The sequence below is a fragment of the Aspergillus terreus genome, genomic scaffold, assembly GCF_000149615.1.
Source record: "Aspergillus terreus NIH2624 scaffold_14 genomic scaffold, whole genome shotgun sequence".
Taxonomy (NCBI): domain Eukaryota; kingdom Fungi; phylum Ascomycota; class Eurotiomycetes; order Eurotiales; family Aspergillaceae; genus Aspergillus; species Aspergillus terreus.
Window position 1 is genome coordinate 877746 of NT_165937.1, and position 21697 is coordinate 899442.

General features: G+C 54.5%; 8 protein-coding genes across 8 annotated transcripts; 6 read left to right on the forward strand and 2 right to left on the reverse strand.

Annotated features, from left to right (window-relative positions):
* Positions 1-162: 162 nt before the first annotated feature.
* On the forward strand, positions 163-693 carry ATEG_09316 (uncharacterized protein; the record flags this gene model as incomplete). The annotated part of the gene is made up of 1 exon (XM_001217937.1): positions 163-693. One exon carries the CDS (start codon positions 163-165, stop codon positions 691-693), a length of 531 nt encoding a protein of 176 aa, XP_001217938.1.
* A 740-nt stretch (positions 694-1433) lies between these two features.
* Positions 1434-5330, forward strand: ATEG_09317 (uncharacterized protein; the record flags this gene model as incomplete). Its single annotated transcript, XM_001217938.1, has 3 exons — positions 1434-1858; positions 1912-4565; positions 4615-5330. 3 exons carry the CDS (start codon positions 1434-1436, stop codon positions 5328-5330), a joined length of 3795 nt encoding a protein of 1264 aa, XP_001217939.1.
* Positions 5331-6339: 1009 nt separating this feature from the next.
* On the reverse strand, positions 6340-8393 carry ATEG_09318 (uncharacterized protein; the record flags this gene model as incomplete). The annotated part of the gene is made up of 4 exons (XM_001217939.1): positions 6340-7109; positions 7163-7237; positions 7291-7677; positions 7739-8393. 4 exons carry the CDS (start codon positions 8391-8393, stop codon positions 6340-6342), a joined length of 1887 nt encoding a protein of 628 aa, XP_001217940.1.
* Positions 8394-8902: 509 nt separating this feature from the next.
* Positions 8903-10695, forward strand: ATEG_09319 (uncharacterized protein; the record flags this gene model as incomplete). The annotated part of the gene is made up of 2 exons (XM_001217940.1): positions 8903-10176; positions 10272-10695. The coding sequence occupies 2 exons, from the start codon at positions 8903-8905 to the stop codon at positions 10693-10695; spliced, it is 1698 nt and encodes a 565-aa protein (XP_001217941.1).
* A 567-nt stretch (positions 10696-11262) lies between these two features.
* On the forward strand, positions 11263-12658 carry ATEG_09320 (uncharacterized protein; the record flags this gene model as incomplete). Its single annotated transcript, XM_001217941.1, has 4 exons — positions 11263-11450; positions 11684-11987; positions 12043-12270; positions 12329-12658. 4 exons carry the CDS (start codon positions 11263-11265, stop codon positions 12656-12658), a joined length of 1050 nt encoding a protein of 349 aa, XP_001217942.1.
* Positions 12659-13774: 1116 nt separating this feature from the next.
* On the forward strand, positions 13775-15229 carry ATEG_09321 (GTPase-activating protein GCS1; the record flags this gene model as incomplete). Its single annotated transcript, XM_001217942.1, has 3 exons — positions 13775-13807; positions 14076-14799; positions 14880-15229. The coding sequence occupies 3 exons, from the start codon at positions 13775-13777 to the stop codon at positions 15227-15229; spliced, it is 1107 nt and encodes a 368-aa protein (XP_001217943.1).
* A 271-nt stretch (positions 15230-15500) lies between these two features.
* Positions 15501-18138, reverse strand: ATEG_09322 (mitochondrial elongation factor MEF2; the record flags this gene model as incomplete). Its single annotated transcript, XM_001217943.1, has 2 exons — positions 15501-18063; positions 18128-18138. 2 exons carry the CDS (start codon positions 18136-18138, stop codon positions 15501-15503), a joined length of 2574 nt encoding a protein of 857 aa, XP_001217944.1.
* Positions 18139-18727: 589 nt separating this feature from the next.
* ATEG_09323 (retromer subunit VPS17) lies at positions 18728-20610 on the forward strand (the record flags this gene model as incomplete). Its single annotated transcript, XM_001217944.1, has 3 exons — positions 18728-19201; positions 19233-19686; positions 19748-20610. The coding sequence occupies 3 exons, from the start codon at positions 18728-18730 to the stop codon at positions 20608-20610; spliced, it is 1791 nt and encodes a 596-aa protein (XP_001217945.1).
* Positions 20611-21697: the final 1087 nt, after the last annotated feature.

Here is a 21697-nt window from a genome sequence, read left to right on the forward strand (position 1 = left end):
GTTGGGGCATACTATATTCTGTAGTCTATCCAGACTGAGCGCCACCTTTATATGAATCGTTCAAGCCTGTCCTGGTGCCAGCTGAATGATATCATTGATAACGCATACCGTTTTGAGATATGATCGGAAAACGGTCCCGAGAGTGCATCACGTCATAGGAACATGGGACGGGTTCAAAACCTGCAAGACCAACAGAAACAATGGGAATCATGTCGGTCAGCATATCTCTTGTCCTTATCTTGTGTCCACGTATCACAGATGTCCTCGAAAAACATAGCAGCCAAAGAACTTGGGATCAATCTCGAATCAGGAGATGAAGCGGAATACTTCAAGTGGTTCCTTGCCTGTTTACTGTTCGGGAAGCCCGTCCAACAGAGCGTGGCCAAACGTGCCATCTTGAATCTCATTGATGAAGATATCACTTCACCTGATGCAATTCAACGGGCTGGCTGGGACAGGTTGGTGGAGATTCTGGACGAAGGCCATTATGTCCGGTACGATTTCTCCACTGCGACAAAGCTGCTTGACGTGTCATCTGCTATCAAGGAGACACATGGAACATTCGGTAATTTACTGAGCGAATGTTCTAATGCCTCGGAATTGTCGGCTTCGCTTCAGAAATTTAAGGGTGTTGGTCCAAAGACAGCAGAGATCTTTTTGCGTGAGATGGAGCCGCGACTGTACCCAAAGTGAGACCTTTCTTTTCCGGGATGTTGTGTACACGATATTCATCCATGATCGGCAATTGATGATATATATTCTGAATTGTACGAAAGTACCTAATATTCCAAGACGTCTTCTGGAGACGAAGTATACCTACCCCGTACATAAAGGCTAGGACGTTTGATGGACAAAGGCTTTTTATAGATGCTGTGGGGGTGCTGTGGGTCCCTTCTATTCTGGGGCGGATTCCTCAGGCATCCGTGACAGGGCTGAGTCAGCCACACCCCCTGTGCTGAATCAGCTGGCTCCATTACCCGAAACGGCAGACGCTTTACCCGAACAGGAGACTTGGTAACTGCAACTCAACTGCGACTCCGTACGACATACCTGCATTACTCTCCGTGCTTCTCTCCTTGTCTTCTATCGCCCCTCATTCCTCCTCATTCTTCAATTTGCCTCATCGTATTTCTGTCCTCCCCGTGCTTATTCGTATATACTTCAAGACGCGGAGAGACCATGCGGATGAGTGACAACAGCATTCTGCTCCTCGTCATAGCTCCCCGTGTCTAACTTCCTTCCCCCTCTTCCAACGTCACTGTTGGCCGCATTGATTACCATGGAATATTAGCCCTAGACGACGGTCTAATATGCCCTTGGTCTGGCTTGCTGAAGCTCTTTAACCTTAGAACATTCCTCTCGCTTCATTTTCATTGCTATAGCTCTGTCCTTCTCTCCTTACGTTTCCTCTCCTACCGCCGCAACTTTCCCCCATGGATAGTTCAACGATCCCCGATATCCCCCCCGTACCTCATACCGATGGAACAGCTCCCGCCACGATAGACCGCCCCAAGACCGCCCCCGGAGATTCAGAAACGGCACTCAGTTCCAGTCGGAGCAATGGACGCTCGTCACTCGACTCAACATCAGACCGACCGAAGTCGCAGGCCGGCGAGGTCGCCAGTTCCGCCAAGGCAGGTTCCAGCGGCTTTTCAAAACTGATCTCTCGAACGAGACGCAAAAAGAAGGAAAATCAAAAACAGGCCGATGAAATGCCAACTCAATTCGAGTTGGAAGATGATGGCGAGGGTCAAGAAAGTCGGCGAAATAGCTCGCGGGATGGCCTCTCGTCCAATAACCAGGATGACCGGACCCGTCGGGATAGCACCCTTCTAACCGATGACTCCGAACCTGAGCAGTAGGTCCATGCGTTCGATAATAGGTCCACTTCAACGTTCTGACTACTCTTAGGACTCCCCCCTTAACCTCCCGCAACTCTCACGCCGGTTTCTACACAACCTCATCGCCGTTGATCAAACCGCCTTCCCCGGAAGGAAATGACACTGACGGTATACAGGCTGATGTCGAGTCAGCTGTCAGTGGTCCGAGCGCTACTCGGTCTGAATCCAATCCGGACACCGAGCCACAACGACCTGTTTCCCAGTCGAATTCCACATTAAGCATCCCCGAAGAGCGCAGTGCGAAGAAAGGCGGCGTTTCAGCGGGTCGACGTCTTAAGAACGCCTTTACTTCTGGACCAGACAAAAAGAGTTCGAGTCGCAGCCGGACTCCGTCTACTTCCGGGGAAAGTCGAAAAGGGAGCATGTTCGGTGGCCGCAGTAGACGAAGCAGTCTAGCATCACGAAAGGCTCAAACCGTTATTACTGAAACCCCGCCTCCTCTGCCTCCAATTCGCACAGATTTGGTAGAAGAGAAAGCGAGCTCATCTTCTGATCTGACTGCTGTTCCAAGAACCCCACCGCGCACCGCCATCCCAGCTCCCCAAACGATGGTGACGCCTCCCACTCCACGCACCAACCTAACACATGTTTTTTCTTCTCCCGACGTCATCGAATCTCCTGGCTCCATGAAATCCAACGAATTCAACTCTGGGGGCATCACCGTCAGTCCTTCGGGAAATATGATTTCCCATCGCCGTGTGCGTTCTGCGTCCTCCGCAAGTCACAAACCTAGCAAATTGTCAAACTCGATATCCGCACTAGGGCCGACAGCAGAGGAGACAAAGATCAACTCCAGATCGCCATCAGGCGCTCAGAGCGGGTTCTTCTCTTCGGTCTTTTCTGCGGCTCAGAATGCTGCATCGACGCTCACGAATACGCTGAATAATTCGCAGCCGAAAGCCCGCAGTCCTGCCTTGTCCGACTCGTTGCAACCGGAGGGCCCACAGGCTGTTGAGTCTGAGGGCGACTCCCAGGGAAAGCCGGCCACAGAGGAAAAGAAACCGTTGGCGGTCGATACGTTGGGGTCTGGAGATTTGAACTTCGAGCATTTGGACATTGCATTACCTCCGGGTGGATCGGTCTCGACCCCCGACGGTGTAGTCATAACAAAGCCAGATGCGCCGTCCGACAAACGCACGAATCACGCGGTCAACCGTCGTGACGACGAGTCGGCGAGACGGGAGGATAGGCACGCTGCTCGCGCTGTGACCATGGCCTATGAGAAGCCGTCCGATATTTCGGTACTTCCCCCATCGGACGAAAGCCTGGATCTACAGTCCAGCACATCACTCCCCAGGGATGCAGGTGGCGAACAAACCCCGCCGACTGGGAGCATCCTCGATGGAGATATTCCCACTCGACCACATCGGAGCGGGAGTGTGCGAAGTCGGCTGGCCCGTCGTCGTCATCGCGGTTCATCTGGGGCAACTACTTCCACAATCGGGGCAATCGGGGCCAGTGCCGTCGCTTTAGGGGTGCCGGGTGCGAACTCTAGCATGCCCCGATTGACTGGCTTTGCCGTCGCCAGCAAAAAGCGAAACAGGGACTTTCACCAATTATTTCGCAGTGTCCCTGAAGATGATTACCTGATTGAGGACTATAGCTGCGCCCTGCAGCGTGAAATCATTCTCGCAGGAAGGATTTACATATCAGAGGGGCACATCTGCTTTTCTAGTAATATCCTGGGCTGGGTCACAACGCTAGTTATTAGCTTTGATGAGGTCGTGGCTATTGAGAAAGAGTCGACAGCAATGGTATTTCCAAACGCTATTGCAATCCAGACTCTGCATGCCCGCCACACATTCCGAAGTCTGCTCAGTCGTGAGGCTACGTATGATTTGATGGTCAATATCTGGAAAATCAATCACCCATCTCTCAAGAGCTCTGTCAATGGCACCCGCGTCACTAATGGCACGGGTGATAAAACCGAAAAGGCCGGTGAGAGTGGGTCAGAGAGCGAAGATGATGAGATCTACGACGAGGATGAAGATGGAGACAATGCTGATAGCCTCTTTGCACCGGACGCCAGTGTTAACGGTAGCGATAGATCTTTACCTACCCGAGGCCTGTCCAGACAGCCGTCGGGTCAAGTTCTTACAGCAAACGGCGGAGCTTCGGCATCAGCTGGTAACTCCAACGGCGATAAAGGCGGCAAGTCTGGCGGGGAGAAAGATACGGACTTTCCGGGCCCGCCCACTCATCCTCCCACGGAGTACAACGATCCCGCGGGCCAGTATGATAAAGTCATCAAGGATGAGATTATTCCGGCTCCCCTAGGCAAGGTCTATTCTTACGTGTTTGGGCCAGCGTCGGGGTCCTTCATCCCGAAGTTCCTCGTGGAGAACCAGAAGTCTGGCGAGCTCCAGTTCGAAAGTGAGAAAGGCGGCCTTACCAACGAGAGTAGGACCAGGAAATACTCCTACATCAAGCCTCTTCCTGGAAGCATTGGTCCCAAACAAACCAAGTGCATCAGCACCGAGTATCTGGATTTCTTGGACCTAGAGAAAGCTGTCCTTGTCACCCTCAGCACCCAAACGCCAGATGTGCCGAGTGGAAATGTGTTCTGTACCAAAACAAAATACCTCTTCACCTGGGCTGCGAACAACCAGACGCGATTTTTCATGACTTGCACGATTGAATGGTCAGGGAAAAGTTGGTTGAAGGGTAAGTCGTTGCAACCAAGTATTCCGTTCAATGTACTGACGGACTGTAGGTCCTATTGAGAAAGGCGCTATCGATGGCCAGACTTCATTTGGTACCGAACTGATCAATTCCCTGAAAGCTGCCATGGTGCCCCGTGGTCGTGGTGCTGGGAAGGCCAAAGGGAAAAGTCGGCGCAAGAAGAGCGACTTGGCCGGCACGGACGCTGGTACAGTGGGTGCGCAAGGCACCAGCAATGCGGATGCACAGAAACCCGCATCCTGGGGGTTCTTGGAGCCGCTTCATGGTCTCCTCGGCCCCGTCACAGGTGCCCTTAATCCTATCTTGAGTGGGAATGTTGCCGTTTTGGTCATTGGGATCTTGCTTTTGATGATCTTCTTCCGAAGCCCGTCCCAGCCATCCGTGCTATCGGGTGATATTGGCTGTCCTGGGTACACACTGCCACAGCGCCTGGCTGCCTATGAAGAGATGTGGCGCCGGGAGGAAAGTGAGCTCTGGGGCTGGCTTGAAGACCGTGTGGGTATGGATGGCATGGCTTTCCCGACCGTTCAAAGACCTGCCGAGACGCGCCAACAAAAAAGGTCCCGACGGTTGCAAGGTGAACGCGAGATCGTGGACAAGCTTGCCGACGAAAAGATGTCAGTGCGAGAGATGGACCACGCCATCCGCACCACTCGGGAGAGACTCGATACTCTGGAGCGGATCTTGACAAAACGCAACACTCGGTCTACGGGGACCGAACAAGAAACAGCACAGCACATGCAGTGAGAGCTGTGAAACAGTCATTACCTAACAGAACATCCTTCGGTTGAAGGAGTCGTCATTCATTGAAAAAGTTTCTTTTTACCTTTTCTCTCAGCGGGTTTTCGGTGTTTGGACATTGATGACTCACCATTTAACCATTTCTTTTCATCCAGTCATTTATTGAGATCTGTGATCAGTGTGCAACTGCTGCGCGGAGCCTTTTCACATTTTCCTGTGTCTGTCTCATACATAGTTGGGGTTTCTTGATTTGGAACGGCTTGTTGAGACTACTATCTTCTTGTACATGAGCGCCTGCGTGTCTATACTAGATTTCTTTTCTTCAAGTTATAACCACTGTCTTTCTAGGTGTATCCATCTCCACAATTTATCTCTAATCATTAAAGTATCTACCAAACGGGCTATAGGAGCAAGGCCCTCGTAATAATATAAGAGCCTGATCCGCCTTTGTACCTAGGTAGTCTAGTCTCTGAGACTGTTGTGGTGGGTTATTTAATTTGAATAGCTTCAATGTGTCCTTTACTCTGGTAGACTTATCATGTTCTGTGGCCTCTCTTCTTTGGTAGCTACCTGCATATCCTCATATCATCCTCGATACTTGGGTCCAACAACCAGAAACTACCCGTCTGCTTCGCTATGGATCTGGTTTGCCAGTGTCCCTATGACGGCTCCTGCTTCTGGGGTTAGGGACGGAGGTACCACTGTACCGCATCATGATCGAATCGCGGGGGTTTCGCACGAGGAGCCATGATGGGTTATTATATGCAGTCGAGAAAGAGCACATGCTTGGCGTCTAGAGTGTATAAGAAACATTTATATCATACAGACATAGGGACAGACGATCTAGATCGTCATCCAATGCAATGCGATACACAAATCAATACATAATGGGGTGCGAACGAAGCCAAACGCTAGGAAATTAGTACATGTATATATGCAAAAAGTAAACAAAGTCATCGAGAACAATCAATGGTCGGAATCGTCGTGAGTTTATAAGTAGGCATGTCGAGCCCGGTCAAGCGGGGGGCTTGATCACCTCGGAAGCCATGCTCGGCCTGGGACGAGAAGATGACGTAGACACGCGGGACGCCTCTTGTTCTGCTTCTCGCTCTTCCCTTTCTTTCTTTCTGCGTTTTTTATTGATCTTCTTCATTGCCTCGCGTGTTAGCTGCTCGCGGAACAATCGCTCGACAACGTCCTTCTTGCGGGTTCTGCGATCGCCGATCATGATGAGGACGCCACCCGTAATGTTACAGGTGATGGAACAGCAGAGGATGACTGTTGTGAGCGCAAATGGACGCACGTGGTAGTCGATGCCCCATGTGCAGGCGCCGAGGGCAATCTGCAGCAAGGAATGACAATCGAGGAGCACAACAATGGCAATGAGCATCCGTAGCGGAAAGGCGTGGTGGGTTAATGTTTCGTGCGGTTTATAGAAAGTGTGCGATTTAGAGAGCTTCGTCTGGTGGTGGATGAGCTTCTGCTGCTGAACCGGGTTCAGCACGCTGTACTCGAACTCCTCGTCTTTCGGTGTATCACCAAACTCGACGTCGATATCCGTCTCGCGGCGTGAAGGGAGGTCGTTTTTATCTTTGAGATCCGGCAAACGCTTCTTCCGACGCAATTTCCATGTCAGGAATGTATAATGCGCGATGAAGATCATATGGTAAGTATCAATGGCACGGAACGGGGCTAGCCCGTCACCCATGACTGCGAACAACGCCACTAGGACGTTGTCAATGACGTTGATGATGTACAACTGTCGCCCCCCGACGTTGATCCATCCTAAGGCACTGGTAAGCACATTCCTCCAAGCAAGGCAACGATTGGGGGCGTACCAATGAGGAACAGTACCCAAGCGAGACCAAAAGCGGTAATTGAGACCGCATAGAAAGTGATGAGAAACCCGAGGGCTGGAGAAAGTGAGCGATGGGCGGCTGACCAGGCAAAAGAGAGAAAGCCTTACGTTTCCGCACGTATTTTCCAAAACCTTTCATCGAGCGTTTGAACTTTGACCGACGGGAATGTAACATATGTCGAACATGATCGTTAAGTTCTTCGACATCTCTTGTGGTCCAGCCCTCAAGATTGCTTCCTTCCGGAAGCACGGCGAATCGAGTGTCCTGCTCCTCCAGCACCGCCGAAAGGCTGGTCAAAGGGCGTTCTAATGATGGACGAACGTCCCTTTTTTCTGGGTATTCCTCGCCTTCATCGGTGGTCGTCGTCTCATCAGAATCATCCCTCGGCGGTGAAAGAGTGTACGTTTGGTTTCGATTGATGAGGGGGCCCAAATTCGGGACGAACAGCGAGTTCTGGACATTCGTGAGAGTGGACAATGCGGAGACTTCCGGATCTGAGCGTGGGTTCCCATGGTTAGAGATGTTTTGATGTCAGCCGAAGTCAGGATCGCGTACCGATGACATCTAAAACATCCACGATATGAGGATGGTACTCATTGGAAAACTCCAGTGGTGACGGTGAGCCTCCACTGATAGTAGCACGGTTGCGAGAAAAGCGGTTATGAGTAGCTGAACTCGTCCAGCGCATAAGACCTCTACCAGCCTTAGATTGAACATCCGGTTGTACATCCGCTTGTTCCGGGGGAGGCGACGGAGCGAAGGGCTGGTTTGATGGAGTTACCGCGACAGGACTCGGGTTAGTGTTCTCTTCCATCAAAGGGTTCATTGGCTCTCCCGTCCTCAACCGGGTCATCAACGCCGGATCTGGAGCAGACCAGCGGCCCGGTCGGGGCTCGGAGTTGCTGCGACGGCGATTGGCTTGCCATGACTCGTCCAGGTCCTGGGAGGGCCTGGGGGACGCGGGAATCGCACTGGGGATATCGAGAGTAGATAGTCTCTGAGAGCTTCGACGAACTTGAGGCGTCTTCTCTGCCGATGGAAGACGCTGAAGATGGATGGTTGGACGACGGGTGCGCAGCGATGGTGCTCGGGGTCGAGTCGGCTGTGATGACGTCGTTCTAGACCCAGCGGTGGAAGTACTGGAAGAGGGGGGCTGCTGAGGAACCCCCTGAGGACCGGGAGAGCCACGTAGTGGCTCTATGCGATCCATTGGGATCAAGTAACGGGCATGAAAGATCGATAGAGGGGTGTTTGGGGACGGATAGGAAAGGGAAAGCGAGAGGAGGCGATAGCGAAGGCGAATGGGGTGGGAATAAGGCAATTCTTTGACTAAGCCTGCCAAGCCATGGGTCCAGCAACCTTGTTTTGCGGGGATGACGTCGGGCCTAGATTCTTATCTATACAGGTACACGAGCACGGAAATCTTCACATTGCCCGTTTGGGGAAATTCAGGTGTTCACCCAGGTGCCGGTGTTGCTGTGTTGCTTGGTGTTCAGCATAGTTGATCATATTGAATTGCCAGTTTAATACAATCACTCCATTGGCAATAATATGCTAGGCGCATTCCATCAGTCATCCGCTCTTATTGTGAAGTTGCTACAATGCGCTCCATCTTTGTCGATTCACTGTTACTTCCCATGCCCTTATTGACTGTAGCTTTCAGTGAACTGTTGCCACACGATCTGTTACTCTGTCAACCCCTTGTCTTGTTTCTCCACCATGGCCATCCTCAGCAGCCTACTTCCCATTATCTTCACACATGCAGCCCACCTTTTCACCCATAAAGACAACTCCATCCCCCACTCTCTATCCCAATCATTTCTAAGAGATCTGATCAACTGTAGGCTGGTCCTGACTTGCAATACCGCCCTCTCTCTCTACCTTCACCTGTCGGTACGGCTTCTGCTTCACCACTCAGGTCAGCATGCTACATCCCTCCCATACAGCGGCCTTCTAACCGTCCCTTGCAGTTACTTTCAACTCAGCAACATGGCTCGAAAGAGGCCTGCTCCCGAGGCCATCGAGCCCACCACTGCGTCGAAGAGAGGCCGGACTTCCATGACGAAGAAGACACCCGCAGCGAGAACCCAGGAGACGGCGCGCAAGAGGGTTGTGGCTCAGAAAAAGCCCAGGCAGACAGTTCATGCTCCTACACAGGAGGAAATCGCAGAATACAATGCCGAAGAGCAAGCCACAGCTCCCATAGGCCAAGCAAAAACTACGTCGACTGAGAGAGAAATTGCAGCTCCTAAGAATCAGGAAACAACCACGGCCACCAGGCCGAACAACAGACGGAAACAAACTGCACCCAACAAGAATCAGAAAGCAACCGCGTCCACCAAGCCAAAACGGGCTGCAGCTCCGAAGAGCCGGAAAGCAACTGCTTCAACCAGACAGAAACAAACTACAGCCCCCGAAAACCAGAAGACCCCCGCGTCCACTAGGCAGAAGCGAGCGGCAGTTCCCACGGAGGAACAGGAGGCACCCCCCACCAAGAAGCAGAAACAGAGTATCTCCACTGCAGCTGAACATGCTCCATCGAAGACCCAGGTCCCCTTTGTGACCCCTCCCCCCGAGGCAAAAGCGGCGCCTACCAGATCATACGTGTACAACTTTGAGTTCTTCGAAGATATGGCCAAGACGATTGCCAGCAACTTTCCTTTCGTTGAATTCGCCGCAAGACATTCATGCAATATCCATGAGGTTGCTCGAGTGATCAGTGCAATTATTGTCGGCCCTCTCTCTGATCCTTCTTTTGATTGGTACGATAATGAGGATTTGACGATTCCAAGCTATGTGACGATGATGACGGAGGCGTGGGAGCGGCATTACCAGAAGATACTCGTGGCCAACATACAGCCGGTCGAGTCTGACGACAGCACTCATAGGACTGAGGATTCCGATGAATCTGATGATGGGTCATCTAGTGACAGTGACAGTGATGCTGCCTCGAGCAGTTCTTCGGACGATTCTTGCCTGGCCCCAGTATATCTGTGGGTGATCTTGAAAGTGATGGCGGAATTGGAGCCTCATCGGTCGCACACAAGCACGAAGGGAGCGATGCAGCCACTCACTGTGCTGATAATAGCGTCGATGAGGCGAAAGACGAAGTCAGCGAGGAAGTCAGAGCGACGGTGATGAAAGCAGTGAGAGAGCCTCCGTTGAACAAACCGAAGTATGTCCCTGTTGAGAGACGTCGTGTGCATGTCTACAAAGATGAATGGGGCAGCTACGTGCCAGTGCCTACGAAGGAAGAACAGGGAGAGCAGGAGCGTCGCCATTGGTCGGAGAAAGAGACCCGGCGCATCCGTCAGAACCGAGGCAGAGGTATGCTGGGGCCATCGTCGCAGATGCAAGATGTACCTGAAGAGCTGGACGTGGAGTTGGAAGAAGAGAATTTCGGAGACATGGAGTTGGAGATGGATCCAAACCTGCGTCGCGCTGTGGAGAATCCGTGCCCAGCATTTGTGGGAGGGAACCTAGGAGAGCAATTTGGAGCGTTCATGTTCTGATCAATTTGGCGTGCAGTTGGAGCTCTCCAGATTGTTGTCGGTGTTGACAGAGTTGTAGTTGAGAAATGCACGGGATGACATCATGGCTGAGATAAGCCGCGTGGTCTGCCTCAGGCTGCAACGGCCCAAAGCGGCTAGCGGCTTCCCTTTTTCTCTCACCTCTTGCCAACGGAACCTCTCTTACTTCATCCTTCCTTCCACCCCGTCAATCAATCTCCATCTGCTACAGATTCTTTCTTCCTCTTCTCGTATCTAGGGCACCAAGCTACCCTTTTCCTCCTTCCTCCCCCCTCTTCAAGTCAAGTCAATCCCTCCTGTCAAGTTCTGTTCAAGTCTCTCGACTCCATAACACAGGCAGCCTTCAGCTCTCCTGAGTCAATCAACACACAATCCGGTCATCGCCATCTATCCACTCTCCACCACCACCTCTTTCTTCTCTCGACCTGTTTGTGTCCTCAGCCTTCAAGATGTCTACTGCCGTCGAAAACAAAGCCGAGTCCACCGCCCCTGTGCCTGCTACCACCGAGGCCACCAACGGTACTGCCCCCGCTGCGACTCAGTCCACCGATGCCGCGGCCGCCAGTGCCGACGAGGGACGTCGGCTCTACATTGGGAATCTCGCGTATGCGACCACTGAGGGGGAGCTCAAGGAGTTTTTCAAGAACTACAAGATGTAAGTCACCTGGCTGCCCAACCCACTCTCCCCTTTTTTGGTGTCCTTTGTGGCGTCGGCGCCTGTGGAAAGGGGCCACCGTGTAAGGTTTCTTGGCCCATCTATCAGCTATCAGGGGGATGAAATAGTCTGAATTACCAAGATTCCTATTTTTAACACCCTCATCCCACCATCCCACTGCCATTGACCCGGTACAACTTCATGTTGTGAAGGGGAGCTATGGACCCTCCTCGTGGTCGCCTATTCCTCGGCCCCTACGTCATTCTTCAGGCATCATTCGGCAAAACTGAAGCTAACCCATCTTCCACCTAACAGTGAAAGCGTCTCCATCCCTGTGAACCCTCGTACCAACCGTCCGGTTGGCTACGCCTTCGTGGACCTTGCTACCGCCCACGAGGCCACCGCCGCTATCGAAGAGCTCTCTGGAAAGGAGATCCTTCAGCGCAAGGTCTCGGTTCAGCTTGCTCGTAAGCCCGAGCCGGCTGAGGCTAAGGAGGGTGCCGCCAGCGGCGGCGAGGGTGCTAGCGGTAACGAGGGCCGCAAGCGGGCCGGTGGCCGGGGTCGTGCTCGCGGCCGTGGCCGCGGCCGTGGAGGTCGCTTGGGTCGTGGTGGCCGTTCCGTAAGTCTCCGTCCAGCCTCAGGCCTTTTATCTTGTCATCTAACCGCATCGATAGACCCAATCTCAGAATGGCCAGGCCGCTGAGGGTGCCGAGGCTTCCGGTGAGGCCGCTCCTCTGGCTGAGGTCAACCAAAATGAGGCCGCTACCGCTGAGGCTGGCAAGCAGGGTGGTAAGCCCCGTGCTCCCCGTCCTCAGAAGCAGCGTGGTCCCCCTGAAGATGGTATTCCTTCCAAGACCAAGGTCATGGTGGCCAACCTTCCCTATGATCTGAGCGAGGATAAGGTGCGTATCCACCCGTTGATTCGGTGGTGGATGATCCGAGACTGACCCTGCCCCCCAGCTCAAGGAGATCTTCGCCGACTACCAGCCCGTCTCCGCCAAGATCGCTCTGCGTCCCATCCCTCGCTTCATGATCAAGAAGCTCCAGGCCCGCAACGAACGCCGCAAGGGCCGTGGCTTCGGATTCGTCACCCTGGGCTCTGAGGAGCTTCAGGAGAAGGCCGTCAAGGAGATGAACGGCAAGGAGATTGAGGGCCGTGAGATTGCTGTCAAGGTCGCTATCGACAGCCCCGGCAAGGAGGACGATGCCGTTCCCTCCGAGGAGAAGCCCGCGGAGTCTACCGAGACTCCTGCCGCCGGCCAGGAGAACGCTGCTCCCACCGCGGCCTAAATGACAAGTCGTTCAACCCCACCGAACGAGAAAACCTCCGATTGTGTGGAATCAATCGGAGGGCTGTAATGGAGGAGTGATGAGACTGGACCGTCGTACGGATTAATTGCCATGGTGGACATCTGAAGAAAAGCGAGAGCTGCTGAAACGCGCAGAGAGAAAAACACCACGAAAAACCCATGAAATCAAGACGAACGCTGTGGCTATTAATCCTGTCCGATATTGTCTATTGTGATGAGACATTGATATCTTTTTTTATTTCCTATGTTGGAGTGGACAGCCGCGAGGCGTCCGTCGTTGCTGGAGACATGACCAACGCCTGAACCGTGAGGGTTGACGGCGTTTTTTCTTGAGATCACGAATCTGCCATTCTGCTATACTGTATCTTAGCTACCATTTACCTAGCTTTTATGATTAGCCGCAAGGCTGGCCTTGTAGTCAAGGGGACTTTGCGGAGTTGACGATGAGTTTTGTGCATCCACATAGAGTGCAGTATATACTTACCCAACAATCATCCAGTCGGTATGTATACAACCCTGGATTCTCCCGCCACAAAAGCGTAGATTACGCATAGATGAGACTAGAGCAACTACGTGAGGGAATCATATACAGGAATTATCGAATCCCCGTTTCAGTAGATTCTACAGACACCTCGAGAGAATTGTACATCGAACAACAGTATGTGTTTTTGTAATACGGTAATATACCGATTCCTCCCGCGGTGTGGCTGTATTGATCCGTCCCCCGCTGCCTGCATTCCTGATTCCTCCCACTAACTAGGTAGGTACTGCTCTACTCCAACTCCTCCGTCCCTACTACCAACATCCCCTCCGCCGTTTGTTTCCTGCACCTCTCCATTGCCCATCGTCGTTCTCTGATTTGCGCCGGGGTGTTGACAGTGGCATTCGCACTGATCACCCATCACTGCACCCGCATCGAACCACCCTGTCCGACGAGAGGCGACGGACTCCCAGATTAGGCCGCTTCACTTCTGCTCTTCTCTCCACGCCTGCCCACCGTCCCAGTCACTTCAGGGACGAGGAACACCACGCTCGACGTATCGTCTCATTTTATATCCTGATTGAGAAACTGTCTCATTCGCCCGTCATGTCCAAAATGTGGGATGTTGATCCAGAGACTAAGGCCAAGGTATTCATCCTTTTTCCCCTCATACACCACCCAGCGCTAACCGATGCATGGTCATCGCCTGTTCAATAGCTCCTCCAATACTCCAAAACCAATGGAAATGACAAGTGTTGCGACTGTGGCGCACCGTCTCCCCAATGGGTTCGTGCTTCATGATCCTCCCAACCCCTATACGCTCCGCATTGCCGCTACTGGATCAACCGTCCCTCACGTTATACAAGCGATCATTGACTAACGGCATCTCGCGCGCTGTCGGTTCCCATTCATCCAGGCCTCCCCTAAGTTCGGTACCTTCATCTGCCTGAACTGCGCCGGCACTCACCGCGGCCTCGGCGTGCACATCTCCTTCGTCCGCTCCATTACCATGGACGCCTTCAAGGTCTCGGAACTTCAGCGCATGGAGCAGGGGGGAAACGACACTTGGAAGTCCTTCTTCGATGCCCACCCCATCACACAATCCGAGGGTCGCACCTTCGAGGACTCGACCATCAAAGAGCGCTACGAGGGTGACGTCGGCGAGGAATACAAGGAGCGGCTCTCCGCCAAGGTCGAAGGCCGCGAATACGTCCCCGGTCAGACGATGAAGAAGTCTAAACCTCCCGTCGCAGACAACCAACCCTCGCGATCAAGCACCCCCCTCATGAACTCGCGCGGTGGCCGCGGCTCGCCCGCCTCCCACGATGGCTTCGGCGGCGTCGACGGCGGCCGCAAGGAACGCAACGAAGCCTACTTTGCACGTCTAGGGTCCGAAAATGCCACCCGCTCCGACTCCGTCCCGCCGTCTCAGGGTGGAAAATTCACTGGCTTCGGCGGCGGAATGCCCGTCTCATCGCCGTCTTCGCAGTCTTCGGCCGGCGGCCCCATCCCCGGTTTCGATGACTTCCAGAAGGACCCCATGGCCGCATTGACCAAGGGCTTTGGATGGTTCACCACGGCGGTCGGGAAGAGCGCCAAGACTGTGAACGATAGTTATATTCAGCCCACGGCGAAAGACGGTATATTTACCCTCTCTACTCCTCCGATCGCGCCCCGTGCTAACAGTCATGTCAACAGATAGCGGAATCCGACTTCGCAGCCCAAGCCCGCCTCCATGCCGCACAACTAGGCCAAAACCTCCAGGTCGGCGCCCGCGGTGCCGCCGACTCCTTTAACCGGTTTGTCGAGGGCCCCGATGACGCGGGTGGCAGCGGGGCGCGCCGTCGCCAGGACCCCGAGCGAAAGGACTTCTGGGATGACTTCTCATCTCTCGGGGGACAGGAATCGCACCGTCGTAATACGTCCCGGTCGAGTGCAGTCGGTACGACGGCCATGAAGCCGGGTCCGACGTCTTCGCCTGCGACGGGTGGCGGGAGCGCCGCCGGCGGCGCGTCGGGAGGCTCTGCGGCCACGGGGAAGGGACAGGATGAATGGGATGATAATTGGTGATTTGCATTTTGCTTAGCGCATCTTCGTTTGCTTGCGTGTTCCTCGCCTTGTATGTATGTAGGGTTTCATTGTAGTTAGTTTCGGCTTTGTTTGGAGTGATCGGTTGCGATGTTGATAATGCATGGGCGTGCCTTCCAAGCGTACATTTTGTGGGTGTCTGTTGTAGATGATGGTATATACTCTTGATCAAATACATGGAGACACATTATCTAAATGCATATAGTACAGCTTCGGATTATATGATACATAGGCTAGTGACTTGAGTTTGTGGTTACATATACTCTCCGCGCAGATCAGACAGCACCGCCTTCTGGCGCGGCGCGCTCATCTTCTCGAACCGATCAACACTCATGACGAAGGTCCCGCGACCGGCACTCAGACTGCGCAGATGCTTGAGATAGCCCACCATTTCCTTGAGAGGCACCTTGGCGGTGATGGTGCGCGGGCGGTTCGTCGACGCAGGTAGGTCGACGCCCAGCGACGCCGACTGGAACGGGTCCGGCGGGGCATATACCTTGGCCGGGTCGATGGGCGGGAGGTCCTCGGTGGGTTCGGGCGAGGCGACGAGGTCCGTAGCGGGGAGCGGGATCTCCTCGTCCAGCGAGACGATGTGGCCGCCGCGCGAGGACGAGATGTCGTGGACGACGGCGCCGAGGCTCGCCTCGTCGACGGTGATGACTACGTTCATGACGGGCTCCATGAGCGCCGTTGCGCTGGCTGGGGCGGACGAGACGAGGGTGCGGAGGGCCGAGGAAGTGGCGAGGCGGGCGGCGGCAGAGAGCGCGGACGGGGTGGTCTCGTTGCCGAAGAGGTGGGCGGCCGGGTCGAAGGTGAGGATGACGCGTGTGTTGTGCAAGGGGAAGGTGAACTGGGGCCCGCGGGCGAGGGCGGCGAGACAGCCGTTGTGGAGGGCGGAGCGGAGGGTCGGGACGTCGAGGGTTGCGGGGAGGAGGGGGCTTTCCTCGACGCCGCGTTTGCTGATTTCGACGTCGAGACCGGGGGCCAGGATGACGATCTGGTTGCCGTCGCTGATCTCGACGGAGAGGGCGGAGGATTCGTCGACGGCCGGGGAGGAGTCCGGGTCGAAGGGCTCGACGGTTGCAGTGCAGCCGGCTTTGCCTTTGCGGCCGGCAATCTCCTTGTCGAAGATTTGGGTGACGGGGCCGGAGGCGGCGAGGGGGCACTCGCGGTAGCCGATCTCGATGCGGCCCATGCTGGCTTTCGCCTTGAGGTCGTTGAGGAGGCGGTCGCGGGCGATCTCGAGGTGCAGCTCGCCCATGCCGCTGAGGAGCGTCTGGCCCGAGTCTTCGTCGACGGTGACGTGGAGACTGGGGTCCTCGCGGAGGAGCATGGCGAGGCTGTCCTGCAGACGCTTTTCCTCGCTGAGACTGTGCGGCTCGACGCTGGCGAAGAAGACCGGCGGAGGTACGGTGATGGGGCGAAGTTGGAGCGTGTTGAGAGGCTCTGGGGGAGTGGCTTTGTTGCCAGCGTAGGTGACCAGGGTGTCGCCGGTACGAGTGTGTTTGAGGCCGGCCACGACGCCGATGTGCCCCTCGGGGATGGAGTCGACCTCGACAGCGTCGTTGGCGTACATCTTCAGGAGCCGTGGGGCGCGTTCGGAGACGTTCAAGTTGGTGTTGAACAGAACGCTGTTGCGGTCTAGGGAACCCGAGTAGACGCGCACGTAGACGAGAACCCCTCGCTTGGCGTCGTTGACTACTTTGAACGCGAGAGCACAGCCCTGCAATTTCTCAATGGCGGTGCGAGATTCGGCATGGATGGCGGCCGACTTCTTCTTAGGCTTCCCCTTAGTGGCGGCCTGTTCGCTCTGCTCGACGAGTAGGTCGCCAGAGAGAAGCCGTCGCAGGCCTCCCTTCACGCCGCCAATGCTGACCTCCGGATCGGCGGTTTCGAGCGGGCTGGGAAGGAGGTTCACGACGGCGTCGAGTAGGGGCTGGACGCCGATGTTGCGGAAACTGGCGCCGGCGAAGACGGGGATGATTTTTCGTCCCGTCTGCTGGTGCAGACACCGGCGCAGACTTTCTAGTATGTCCAACGGGGGTACGGCGAGGTGGTCTTCGTCGCAGTCGAAAAACCTCTCGATCATTGTTTCGTCATGCTCGCTCAACAGCTCAACGAGAGCCACTCTCGCGCGGCGGAGTTCCTGCGCCAATTGACCGTCCTCGGCATCTAGTTGCTGGAGATCGAACATCTTCACAGACTTTCCGTCGCCGTCATCCCATCGGAGACCTTGCAGGTTGATGGCATCGGCGACACCGATGAATCGACCGTTTCCGCCCTCGAACCACGGGATCTGGCAGACAGCCGGCCATCCACTTAAACGAGAGGCAACTTCTCTGACAGTTCTCCCAAACGCGGCGCCATCCCTGTCGAGTTTGTTCACGTAGACCACCCGCGGAATGCTGTAGCTGCTGGCTTGGTGCCAGACCTGCTCTGTCTGTGCCTCTACACCAGCCACACCGTCAAGAATACAGACTGCGCCATCGAGAATGCGCAGTGATCGCATGACTTCGAAGGTGAAGTCAGCGTGTCCGGGGGTATCAATTAAGTTGACCGTATGTGGGACGGCAGACCTCGGGGATTGTGCGTCATGGGGAGAGGCATTGGCTTCTGCAGCATTCTCCGGCGGCCAGTGGAAGGTGATAGCCGCGGATTGGATTGTGATTCCTCGAGCGCGCTCCGCCGGGAGGAAATCTGTGACGGTAGAACCTTCGTCCACGTCGCCCAGCCGTCGGGTGAATCCACTGTAATAGAGCATCCGCTCCGTGGTTGTGGTTTTGCCTGCATCGATATGCGCGATGATACCAATGTTCCTGGTGCGGTCCAGGCTGTCAGTCGAACGGTTGGAAGTGGACGTTGTAAATGCTTGCAACCGACAGATCTTCCATTTGCTTGGACTTCGGATGGCCGGTGTAATGTGTCTTAAATGGTTGGCTATTCTCGGGCTTGCTGGGCGCGCCGCAGCACGCAGGAAGAGAGCTGCGACCATCACCGCGATTGCACAGAAACCATGGGATGGAGGGAATCAAAGCAGTCTATAGCGTTGAACACATGTCAAGCACAGCTATATCTCTGCGTAAAGAAAAGGAGAACGTAAAAGCGACAGTGGGTTTGTCGAAAAACATGCGAAGGAAGAAAGTTGAAGCTGATAATATAAATGCGGGTTGAGATGTGACGGAATTGCAGGCCTGATAAATCAGGCCTCCAAGGCAGCAACGACGTAACCTCCTTGGAACTTCCTCTCCAGCTGTTCTTTAACTCCCCCCTCAACCCTCGTCCATCTCACCTCCTGTCATTGCCCTTAGCGGATCACGCAATCTTTTCCAGGCAGTCTAGGTGTGTCTCTCTCTTCGATCTACACCCCCCTTGCTTTTTTTGTCCCCATCTGACCTGCCCCCAGCCTGCAGACGTGGTTCCTCGGAGCCGCAGTGATCCCTCCTCCCCATCGCACAACTCTCCGCCCTACCACTCTCGACGATGGACTACTCTGCGATCTCCAACGACCCGGATCATCCAGCGGGTGCCTCTCCCTGGGGCTCTCCTCGGCCTGGTGAGGTGAACTTTCCAGCGTCGGCTACCACTGACATCCCTCCCTCGCCTCTTCCCCCACACCAATCCCCGTTTGATGCCGAATCCCACCCTGCCGACGGCTCGCAATCCGAGACAGGCCACGGAATTGGCGGAACCGAGTCCCCCGACCTATCTGAGAGGTTGCAGAACTCTCACCTTGGAGATTCGGGATACAGCGCGGATCAGCCGCAATCTGGCGCTCAGCAACCTCCTCGGTCCCAGCCCCCCGCGCATGCGGGCACGCCGCAAAATTCCCGACCCTCCGGTCCGGTATACAAGATCCAGGCGAGGATTACAGGGCTGGAAAGGCCAGGCAAGAAAGATCCAATCCTTCGTTTCGATATCCACGTGAGCTATTCCCTGATGAGAAACTGCCCGACCGTACGCAGCTAATCGGATTTCTCCCAATTAGACCAATATTCCCAAATTTAGAACTACGCAATATCGCGATGTTCGCCGGACTCATGGCGAGTTCATCAAACTCGCCGAACACCTGATGTCGGCCAATCCGGAAGCGATGGTGCCCGCTGTGCCTCCTCCTCTCACACCAGCCGGTGCGGGGACGGAAGAGGACGAGATCCGTGTGAAAGCGTCCATGCAAAAATGGCTTAACACGATTTTTGCCAACGAAATTCTGATCCATGACGATGAAGTGGTTCTTTTTGTGGAAAGCGACTTTGGTTACAGCCCGGTGGTTCGGATGAAACAACCTGCCACCGGCATGCGGAGAAAGGTCCTGAAACAGTTCGCTCCGCCGCCCGATGATACCCCCGAACTACAAAGCGCGCGGCCCACAGTTAAGATGTTTTATCTTGGATCCATGGATACAAGTCACAAGGTTGACCGCGTGGTCAAGGGTCGACGAGGTGGGTTGGCGCCTGATGCTATCTGTTATGTATAGGAATATTCATTAACCCCGTCTTCCAGGACTTGGACTTGCAGAGTCGGACTTCGGTGTCAAGCTCGGGCAAATGCATGTGCAGGAGACCCATCCCGGCTTGGCCCACGCCTATCGGAAGCTGGGTAGAGTCATTCAGACTGTTGGGGACTATCACGCAGTTCAGGCTACTGCGGAGGCAACGACACTCGGGGAACCTCTCAGCTATCATTCTTCAGACGCCTTCATCGTGAAGGAAACTCTCACAAACCGACACATCCTCCTTCGAGAGCTGATCCAAGCACAGCAGACGACCCGCAGTAAGCGAGCTGCGGCAGACCGTCTGAAGGGTAGCTCCTCCGTCCGGCCCGACAAGGTGGACGAGGCGATCACTGCGTTGGAAGATGCTCAGAACCATGAGGATTGGCTCACCAAGAAGACGCAACGTGTTACCTCGAATTTACTCCTTGAAAAGCGCCGCTGGTTCCAACGCACTACTGATGACCTCTTGATGACACTGCGCGAGTACACGCTACGCCAGATTGAAGCTGAGCGTCGAACCCTGGCCACGCTGGAGAGCGTGCGACCCGACATCCGCGCGATCGACTCTTCTGGAGGACTCAGTCGGTTAGGCCGCGAATCTCATCCCACTGGACGGCGCCCGAACATGGCCTCCAGTCAAGGACCTAAGGGAGACGCGTGGAGCGGTATTCCTCGTCGCAGCGACAGTCTTGGACGTAGTATGAGCGGTAGTATGATTTCTCCTCCACCGGACGATGAGGAGGAGGTCAACGGACAGGGCAAGGGCAGGCTACGCTCCACCAGTCGTGTGGGGTCTATCGTGGAAGAAGATGACGATGATCGGCTTGATGCCCGGAATGCCGCGAGTCGGCTGGCTACTAGCACTTTCTGAACATTGCCTGTATATTACGGATATTGATGATCCTGAGCGATTCCCCTCTCCAGTCGTTGTGATTTTTGTGTCTGAATTGCCTCTGATGATGCTGCTCGATGGGCGTGAACCTGGTAAGACTCATGCCTGGTATATGTTCGCAAATGATTATTCTTATTCCTATTCCATTCCCGCTTCACAATGACATTCCTCTCTCCCAGTAATTCATATTGCCAGCCTCATCCACTCAGAACGACTGTCTGTCCTAAGATCTCATCTCATTCGCCTCTTGAAGGAAATTGATCTGCTCGTTTCAATTGATCCTCGGGCAAATCAAACCAGGATGCCTTCTCGGCCAGAAAGATATGCTCCGTGGGCCTGGGAATTTCCATCCCCGGTTTCTCGTCGATGGTCCCAGCGGTGACAGCGATGCGCTCCCCAGGAATCATCATGCAGATACTGGACCCGCATTGGGGACAGAAGCCCCGTGAGGCTCTCTCGCTCGACTGACGCATGGTAGGCGGTATGCTAGTCCACGTCACATCAGAGCCATTGCAGATGGCCCAACTCTGGTAAGGAGCACCGGATTGTTTGCGGCAGGTGGTGCAGTGGCAGTTGGACATGGCGAGAGGTGGATTGGCGACCGTGTAGGTGATATAGCTGCATGCACAACTGCCTGTGAGATGTGGTGCCATGATGGGGTATAGTGTATTTGATCTGAATGATGTAAGAAGAGAAACTGAAGGAAATGGCGTTGTTCTTGTTCTTGTTCTTTCTATACTGCTCAGTAGAACCCGCTTACCAAGCATCTCCCCGCAACCGACGTCATCGGCAGTCTCTCCCATCTGATAACAATCCCTTCATTCAACGCTAGAGTGCTCTGTACAGTTTCAAATCTCCCCAGAAGAGGCAGATGCACTTCCCTACCAGTTGATCCTAATTTGAACTACAGCGAGGGCCGTCTGCGCAGCTTCTCCGAGCAACCGAAGCTCTTCCCACCCCACCCCCACTCTTGACCTTCTCTTGGGCCTCTGATCTGCATCGGTTTCAATCCGGTTCCATCTTATCCACTTTTGATTTCAAAGCGTCCCGCTGTTGTACTCGGCTG